General features: G+C 39.3%; 1 protein-coding gene across 1 annotated transcript; it reads right to left on the bottom strand.

Moving 5' to 3' along the window:
* Positions 1 to 2,167: 2,167 nt before the first annotated feature.
* Positions 2,168 to 3,787, bottom strand: LOC133814956 (uncharacterized). The gene is made up of 2 exons (XM_062247857.1): positions 2,663 to 3,787; positions 2,168 to 2,473 (listed from the first exon to the last, which is right to left on the bottom strand). Exons 1-2 carry the CDS (start codon positions 3,785 to 3,787, stop codon positions 2,168 to 2,170), a joined length of 1,431 nt encoding a protein of 476 aa, XP_062103841.1.
* Between the last annotated feature and the right edge of the window lie 6,030 nt (positions 3,788 to 9,817).

The raw sequence follows: 9,817 nt of genomic DNA, 5'->3' as shown, positions 1-9,817 counted from the left end.
GAAAGGCCATAGGTGTTCGACCTACCATCTTAGGCCTACCACCTTGGAGATATAAGCTTCAGAAAAACACAAGGGGGATAGGGTCCAAGTCTCCAATAAATCGTACAATACAAGGAGGAACCTAAGGAGATCAACAATAAAGAAAAATAATTTATGGTCCCAAGTGGTCGGCTTATGCTTGGGTCGACCACCATAGACTCTGGAACCTTGGAAATTGCCCAGAGCATAGGGAATGCATCCTAGGATTGAATTTGGAACCGTGGAAATTGCCTATACTTGGATTTGAAACCCTAGAAATCTCCTATGCCTAGATGTGAAGCCCTGAAAAATCGCCCAACCCTAATTTTTATAAGCCTTGAAATCGCCCAGGCCAAGGAAACTTAAGGGTGGTCGGCCTAGGGTTTTACAAGCCTGAAAATTGCCCAGGCTAGTGAATCTCAAGAGTGGTCAGCCTAGGTTAGGTTTTTACAAGCCTGGAAATTGCCCAAGCTAGTGAATATGAAGGTGGTCGGCCTACTGACCTCTAAACCCTAAAGCATCATGCAGAAAGAGGCAAGGATCAAGCCAATTTTTTATTAAAAACAAGTTTTAGGTTCAGACAAGTTAGTTGTTTTGAGTCAAAGCATAACAAAGTAAAGAAATTTAGACAGATTCATCAAAGACGTAAAGATTGGGAAAGAATACTTACCAAAGAGGAGATACACAAAGTTGATGAAGAACTGGAGAATTCCACAGCTTAGAACTTCTTGAAGGAGGCGCATGGGTCAGAGTCAGATGAGTGAGGCCCTACTTATAGCCTCTCACACTAACCATATTTTTAGGAATTCAAAATCCTAGAAAAATATCTGGTATTGTTAAAAAATTCAAATTCCTTGAAAAATATCTTATATTTTTAGAAATTCAAATTCCTTGAAAAATATTTTGTATTTTTAGGACTTCAAAACTCCTTGAAAAATATACTAGATTTTTAGGAAATTAATTTTACGTGAAAAAAATAATTATTTTTAAAAATTACAATTATCCTTAACAATTTGTGCTGAACAAATTATCGATAGTTGATAAAAGTGCTACATAATGTCCCGAGGGACTTTGTTGTTAAAGTACTGTTGCGATATGTTTCTTGGGCCAGAACAAGTTTACCATAATGTTGAACACATTACGATAAACTTAGGGGGAAAATGTTATCCCTCAAAAATCTAGGGATGACATAGTGAATGAGAAAGTGGCACGTGGCATCAAAAATCAGGGAAAAATGACGAAGTATTGAAAAAAGACCGATGAGCAAAAAAGATAAGTCTAGGACCTATAGGGAAGTCGACCAAGCCTAAACCCCCTAGGGGTGGTCGGCCTAACCCCATTCCCTAGGGGTGGTCGCCCTGATATGCTCAAGAACTGCATAAGGTGGTCGGCCTAAACTCCCAAATACACTTTTCTAGATAAAGTTCACGCTTGTTCAAGCTGAAATTAACATGCCTAGCACCCAGAAGGTCATCAGGCCTAGCACTCAGAAGGTCATTAGGCCTAGCACTCAAAAGGTCATCAGGCCTAGCACCCAGAAGATCAACAGGCCTAGCACCCAAAAGATCAGAAGGCCTAGCACCCAAAGGGTTATCAAGCCTAGCACCCAAGCTCCAAAAGTTCATCAGGCCTAGCACCTAAGTCTCATAGACCAAGACTTAACGTTTTCCCGAAGGTTTCAATCGTGCATCATCAACCACGATCCAGAGAAACAATGAGAAGACCCATGATCTCATAGTCATGGGTAGGTGGACACATGTCTCCACTCACAATGATCGTGTACCAAACCACGGTTCTCAGTATTACTGATCATGTAACAGCCCCTGGGTACTATAAGTAAAGGACCTAGTGCTTCATAAAAGAGGATCTTTCTTTGAACGATTTTTAGAGAGATATTTTCTGGGGAGAAACTCTGAGCAAATTGGTGATGATTGAATTCATTAGTTCATCTGTGTAATTGTCTATCGAGTAATTAAATACCAAAGACTAAGTGGATTAGGTTATTACTGTTTATCAGAACAGGGCTGAACCACTATAAATTTTGTGTGTGTTTTCTTAAGATATTTGTACTTTTTTTTATCAAGAAAGAAATATATTGAACAAAACAAGATTACAATCAATAGTTCAAATGAGAAGAACCACCCACAGCCTACAGCTGCTGAATAAACTCAACCAGCTGCAACTCAGAGGCTTTAAGCTTTTGACTAACAAATCTTAACAACCTAGCTTTCAGACTCATAATAATCAAAGTATCAATTTTCAAAATAGTCATAGAACAATGGTCAAATATACAAGAGTTCCTATTGATCCAAATAAAATAGACTGCAGTGGCAGGAATAGCAGCAACTATTCTTTGATGAAGATCTCTTGGCCTCCCAACCATCCAAAGAAGCCAGTCTGAATAAGTAGAAGGCCAAACATCAAACCCTAACCACTTGTTAATCTGCTTCAGCACCTGTTGCGAGAAGGAATAGTAAAAAAATAAATGGCCATGCAATTCCGCTTCTAAGTCACAAACAGGGCACATAATGGACTCCACTTGAACACGACAATGAATCAAATTATCCCTCATAAGCAAATGACTTAAAACCGACTGCCATAATATGAATCTGTGCTACAGTACAGACAAATTGCACCAAAAAACCATAGCAAACCTAGCCTTGTCCTTTTGCATCAAGTGATTATACAGTCTAGAAATGTTTAGCTTGCCTTTGGTAACCGAATCCTCCAACACATCATAAGAAAAAGTATCTCTCAACTTAATTAGCTTCCTCCAGTACCAGCTAACATCTGCTTGGGGTCTATACTGCCAGAAATCATGTCCTTTGAGATAGACAACAGCTGTCCATTTGACCCATAATGAATCTTGTTTAGATGAAATAGCCCAAATATACTTGGCAAGCAGAGTTGTATTCCATTTAGCCCCTTCCTTGAAGGCGATACCCCCTAAGTGCTTGGGAAAACAAACTTGACCCCAAGAAGACAGATGCAATTTGCTTCGATTGCCATTGGCTCCCCATAAAAAGTTCCTACACAACCTATCAACGTCATGTATAACTCGTTGAGGAAGCAGAAAAATACTCATCCAATACAATCTAATACCCAACAAAACCGAATGTATCAATTGAGATCTCCCAGCAAATGAAAGATGTTGGCTAGACCGAGAATGAAGGTGACTTTGAATCTTTTTAAGGATCAAACCACAGTCCTCCGCTTTCCATTTAGTAGGCCGAAGAGGCAGCCCCAGGTATTTTAAGGGAAAGGACCCCTCCTCAATGTTAACACAATCCAAAATGATCTTCTTTTCATCCGAATGAACTCCACCAAAATAAATGTGGGATTTAGATAAGTTTGCAATAAGACCCGAATCCTGGCTGAATTTAGTAAATCCCTCCTGAAGAATTTGAACAGATCTGAGAGACCCTTTACAAAATAGAATTAGATCATCCGTATAACATAAATTGACAAGGGCCAGCCGTTTACATAAAGGGTGAAATCTGAACTCCTTGTGATGAAAAGCCTGAATAAGCAATCTAGTAAGATATTCCATGACCAAAACAAACAGCAGAGGAGAGATAGGATCACCCTGACGTAAACCTTTCTTCCCACTAAAACCCCCATGCAATCGACCATTCAATAACAGAGAATAGGAAACTCCCTTCAAACAAACCATAATCCAATGAATAAAGTGACTAGGAAAATAGTACGCTTTCAAAAGGTCCTCCAAAAAATACCAATCAATAGAATCATAAGCCTTACTAAGATCCATCTTGATCATACATCGAGAAGAAATATTTTTCCTAGAATAATCCTTAAGGATATCTTGGAGAATGAAAATATTATGCGCTAAAGATCTATTTTGTATAAACGCACCTTGATTTTGATGGACAAATAATGGAAGAACTTTGGCAAATCTCACACATAACATTTTTGAAATACACTTATATAGTGTGTTGCAACAGGCAATCGGTCTGTAATCAACTGCTTTGGAGAGTGAATCAACCTTAGGAATAAGGGATATTATGGAGCTATTAAGAGCATTAGGCAGCCGACCAGTAGCAAAAAAAACTCAAAATCGCAAGGGCTATCTCATCCCCCAAATCCTTCCACAAAGCTTTGAAAAAACCTAAGCCAAACCCATCAGGACCAAGACTCTTAAAAGATATTTGTATTTTGTCGTATATTATATTTATTTCATTCAACAGGTGTCGTATACTGTACATACGACAGATGGCCAATTTCACAGGTCAACAATGGCCAAATGACTCTTTTAGAGAGTCTAGCACTATTTAAAATACATAGTGTAACAGTCCTGATTAGTAGGTCGTTACAATAATGTTCCACCTCGCGAATAGGAGGATCTGCTGAGTCCTGATCGATAGTGGGAGCTCGGTCAATATCTTTTATAAAGAGACCCTGGAAAAATGGGGTTGTTCATTCAAGACTCAAAAGCTTGTGAAACTACCCTGTACGGATTCTCAGGAGAGGGAATCGCCATTACATGATCCATCGAGCTCCCAGTGACCTTAGGAGACTTTCCAGTCTCGATAACTATGATGCTATAGTTTATAGTAGTGGACACCCCATCAGCGTACAATGTCATTCTTGGGAGACCGACCCTAATTGGGTTGGGGGTAGTCACATCTGTTAGGCACTTGTTCGTAAAATTCCCAACACCTAGTGGTATCGGTACATTGAAAGGAGATCAATTAGTAGCTCGGGAGTGCTATAGTATCTCCGTGAGGGGGAAAAGTCAAGACAGTGCACAGGCACTGATAATTATAGAGGAAATTGAAGAAATAATCTACAAGGGCGAAGAAGAAATTAACCCCAGAATAGAAGAAGACAGGACCAATCTCGGTCCTATTGAAGAGCTCGAAGACATTCAGCTCAATGATAATAAAATCACCATGGTGGTGCAAATTGGGAAGAACCTCACAAAGGAAACAAGAAAGCAATTAATTCGCTTCCTGGGGGAAAACCAAGATGTATTTGTGTGGTCGCACTTAGATATGATTGGGATTAGTCCCAATGTTATAAGCCACGCACTAAACATCGACAAAAACTTTCCTCTGAAACACCAAAAGCGAAAACTCCTCGACGATGAGAGGTAAAAGGCCTTGAAATAGGAGGTCAATAGATTGAAGGCAAATTAATTTATTCGAGATGCTTTCTACCTAGAATGGATAACTAACCCAGTATTGGTCCCGAAACTGAATGGCAAGTGACGAACTTGCATCGATTATTTAGACCTCAACAAAGCATGTCTGAAAGACTGTTTTCCATTGCCTTGAATCGATTAGCTCGTTGATGCAACCTCGGGTCACAATATCATGTTGTTCATGGATGCATATTTTGGATATAACCAGTTAGCAATGCATACACCTGACCAGAAGCATAGGAGCTTCATGACGAACAAAGGACTATACTATTACAATGTGATGCCTTTCAGGCTCAAAAATGCTGGAGTGACGTACCGATGACTGGAAAATAGAATGTGTTATGATTGGTTAAATACAAATAATAAGTGTTAGAATACAAGCAAGGTATAAACACTTAATAGAATTCACCTAATAAAGATGTGAATTTGAGTTTCAATTGTAGGAACTTATAAAATGCAAATTTGGGTCCAAAGTGATACATGAGAGTATCTAAGGGTTCCCAAAAATTTTGGTGGAATTTGGAGCATTTTTGGGACCTTTGGAAGTGTCCAAAATTAGAGAGGGTGGCGATACATTGCCACCCAAGAGGCGAGACATTGCCTGAAGGCTAGAGTTTCCAAAAAACCCTAACAGGTGATACATCGCCTGCTGTATCATGTGAAATATCGTAAATGCTCTAAATGATGTGTTTTTCAAGTCTAATTTCATTTGTTAGACATAATGACAAGGGCTGCTCTATATAAGTGTCAAAAATAGTGATTTGGAAGACTTGATAACTCTCTCCAATCTCTCTCTACCCTATCTCTCTCTCTAGCTCCAAGATTCTCTAAGTTTTCTCCAAGAACTCTCCAAGAAAGTACTTGACTTTGAGAGTTGAAGGCTTATTCAATCTAAATCCTCATTTCCTCTAGAGAAGGCCTCAAGCATCAATGGTGGCTGAGAAATAGAGTATTAGGATAGTGTTCTACAATGTGTATAAGCCTTGGTTTATGTTTGGTTTGCTCAAGAGTTTGCTCAAAGAATTTTTTCAAAGTGGTGAACTTGCCTAGGGTTTGAAGCTTCATCAAAGTTGAAGAACACCATTGTTCTACTTGGGTTTGCATGTTCTTTCTCAATCTTTTTTCAAGTCTCTGTCAATCCAAATTTTGTGTAGATTCTATATCTTGTGGTGGTGCTATCTCACTCTCCCCCAACATTCTAATACTCTAAAATTTGAGATACCATATCAAGGAAGAATTTAACTCTCTTTCGGCATTGAAGTTCATTACTCAAGACTTTGTTAGATTGGATAGGTTTGATGGGACTAACTTTGTTCATTGGCAAGACAATATTAAATTCTTTCTCACCACTTTGAAAGTTTTCTATGCCTTTGATAAATACCTAAAAGCCTTGGAAGATCACAAGGAAGATGATACTCAAGAAGTTGTCAAAGAAAGAAAGAAGCGCGAAGAAGATGAATTGATTTGCAGGGGTCACATCCTCAATGCCCTATCAGATAGGCTCTATGATCTCTACACCAACACCAAGACCTCCAAGGAAATTTGGGAGACCTTGGAAAAGAAGTACCAAGCGGAAGAGGAAGTACTAAGAAATTCATTATTACTCAATATATGGAATTTTAATTTTATGACGATAAACCTCTTCTCCCTCAAATTCATAAGCTACAAATTATTATGAATAAATTTTCCACTCTTAAAATTGTATTGCCGGAACAATTTCTTGTAGGTACCATTATAGCCAAGTTACCTCCTTCATGGAGAGGCTATACGAAAAAGATGCTCCATAGAAATGAAGAGATTTCATTGGAGGAAATTATCAAACACTTGAGAATTGAGGAGGAATCTTGTTCTAGAGATATGAATGAAGAGAATTCCAATGGAGAGACTTCTAAGGCCAATGTTATGGCAAATCCTCCTAACAAGGGGAAATGAAACGGAAGGAACAAGGACAAGGGTTAAAAACCCTTGGGGCCCAAGAAGAATGAGGGACAATTCAAAAGTTCCAAGGGACCTTTCTTTGTGTGTGGTAAGAATGGCCACTTTGCTAGAGATTGTAGGTTCAAGAGGAGCCATAACAATGAGGCAAAAGTCAACTCAGCCCAGGAGGAACTAGTGGCAACACTAAGTGAGGTTAATGCCATATATGGAAAGGTGAGTGGGTGGTGGTATGATACTTGTGCCACCATTCATGTTACCTATGATATAACTCTATTCAAGACCTTTGAATCTTCAAAGGAATGGCATGAAATCCAAATGGGCAATATGAAAAGGTCCAAGGTTGAAGAAAAGATAACCATTGATTTGTTCTTCACATCCGGCAAGAAGGTTCTACTCACTAATGTTTTGTATGTACCGGAAATGAGTAGAAACCTTGTGAGTGGCAATTTACTTGGAAAACCGGGAATCAAGGTTGTGATAGATTCTGGCAAGCTCATTTGATCTAAAGACAATATTTTTGTGGGAAAAGGGATATGCTAGTGATGGCATGTTCAAGCTTTGTACTTCTATTGAAAATGTGAACAATAAAGTTTCTTCTTGTTGTTGTTATATGCTTGACTCAAATTCTATTACTTTGTGGCATGTTAGACTTGCACATATAGGATTTAGCATAATTAAAAGGGTTGTCAAATGTGGATTAATATATTGTGATAATGTTGAGCATGAAAATGTGAATTATGTGTTAAATCTAAAATGGTAAAGAATCTTTTTCCTGGTGTTGAAAGAAAATCTATGTTGTTAGATTTGGTACATAGTGATTTATGTGAACTTAATAGAATGTTGACTAGAGGAGGAAGTAGAATTTTCATACTTTCATTGATGATTGCTCTAGGTTCACATATGTATATTTGCTTAAAAATAAAGATGAAGCATTTGATGTGTTTAAGGTGTATAAAGTGGAAGTTGAAAATCATCTTGAAAAGAAAATTAAAATACTTAGAAGTGATAGGAATGGTGAATATTTTTCAAAAGAACTGAGGCAGCAGGCTCCTCTTCAGGATGTTTGGTTACAGATTCCATAGGCTGTGGCGCCAGTGTCAGCTCAGCCTGTGATAGAGATTAGGTGGGAGTCTTTGTATGAAAGGTTCAGAAAGCAACACCCTCCCACCTTTGAGGGCGGCTCAGACCCACTGCGGGCAAATCAGTAGATGAACATGACTTCTTCTATCATGGATTTCATGAGGGTGGAAGGGAACGAGAGGGTGGCTTACGCTAGTTATATGTTGACGGAAGACGCCTGCATTTGGTGGGGAATTGTGTCCCAGAGGAGGGATGTGACTATTATGACTCAGGATGAATTCAGAGATGTCTTCAATGAGAAATATTACAGTGTTGTAGTTCAAGCTGCAAAGATCGATGAATTCATTACTTTGACACAGAATAGAATGGACGTCATGGCAGAGAGGAGAATTGGAGAAACTTCTCAGTGTGTCGACAGTGCAGGCAACGACATCCGAGGGAGTGTAGAGTAAGAGCATACTTCATCTGTGGGTGTAACATCCCAAAAATGCTAATAGGGTTTTGTGACAGTCAGTATCCTGCAATCCATAGGGGGAAAGACCGGGTAAAGCTGTACAATCCCACATCGCCTGGGGAAGGTCAAGTGTGATGATTCTAAGACTGTGTAGGTATGGGACTACACAGTTGAAGAGGACTTAAATGGATTTATGGGTACTACCTATGCCAACAAAATGCATCTTCTTTTTGGTAGCCCATCACTTGAGAACTTCAAAGATAAGCGTGCTTGACCTGGAGTAGTCTCATGATGGGTGACCTCATGGGAATTTTTCCCAGGATGTGTGCGAATGAGGAAAAGCACACTGAAAAGACTTGTGTTGGTTTGTAGGGCCATTCGTCATTCCAGGAAGCAACCATAGTGATGTAGGGCATTATAAATGGTTTCAGAGCCTTGAACCAGCCAGTAGTGTGGCCGATGAGGACGTCGAACCCAAAAGGGGGGTGATTGTGATAGTTAGTATCCCATGATCCGTAGGGGAAAAGACCGGGTAAAGATGTGCAATCCCACATCGCTTAGGGAAGGTCAAATGTGATGATTCTAAGACTGTGTAAGTATGGGACTACATAGTTGAAGAGGGCTTAAATAGATTGATGGGTACTACATATGCAAACAAGATGCATCTTCTTTTTAGTAGCCCATCACTTGAGAACTCCATAGTTAAGCGTGCTTGACCTGGAGTAGTCTCATGATGGGTGACCTCCTGGGAAGTTTTCCCAGAAAGCGTGCGAGTGAGGACAAAGCACGCTGGAAAGACTCGTGTTGGTTTGTAGGGCCAATCGTCATTCCAGGAAACAATTATAGTGATGTGGGGTGTTACAGGTTTAGTGCCTTGATTAGCATGCTGGGAGGACATAACTGGATATATGTGTGATTAACTGATTAAATGTATGACTATGTGGCATGCATGATATATATGATGATGTGACTATGATTATATGCATGTTTATGAGTATTAAATATGCGTCTGGGCCCATTCTTAATAGTTGGGGCATATTTGTAGTATTGGCCTGTTGCGAGCATAAATGTTAATATATGTGAGTCAATGATTGAGACCACATTATTATGTGGATATATTCGCAATATACGGCTTGAGGCGATCTTAGTGAGTGGGTTAGCAGAAT

This window comes from Humulus lupulus, chromosome 2 (assembly GCF_963169125.1).
Source record: "Humulus lupulus chromosome 2, drHumLupu1.1, whole genome shotgun sequence".
Lineage (NCBI taxonomy): Eukaryota > Viridiplantae > Streptophyta > Magnoliopsida > Rosales > Cannabaceae > Humulus > Humulus lupulus.
Note: the sequence above shows the minus strand (reverse complement) of the source record. Positions and strands in the feature narration are given on the sequence as shown.

Bases quoted from the DNA above. Each gene is read 5' to 3' on its own strand.
- LOC133814956 (XM_062247857.1), bottom strand. From the start codon at position 3,787: ATGGATCTTAGTAAGGCTTATGATTCTATTGATTGGTATTTTTTGGAG. The intron at 2,474-2,662 runs GTTTTTTGGTGC...TTCTCGCAACAG, and splicing joins ACAAGGCTAGGTTTGCTATG to GTGCTGAAGCAGATTAACAA.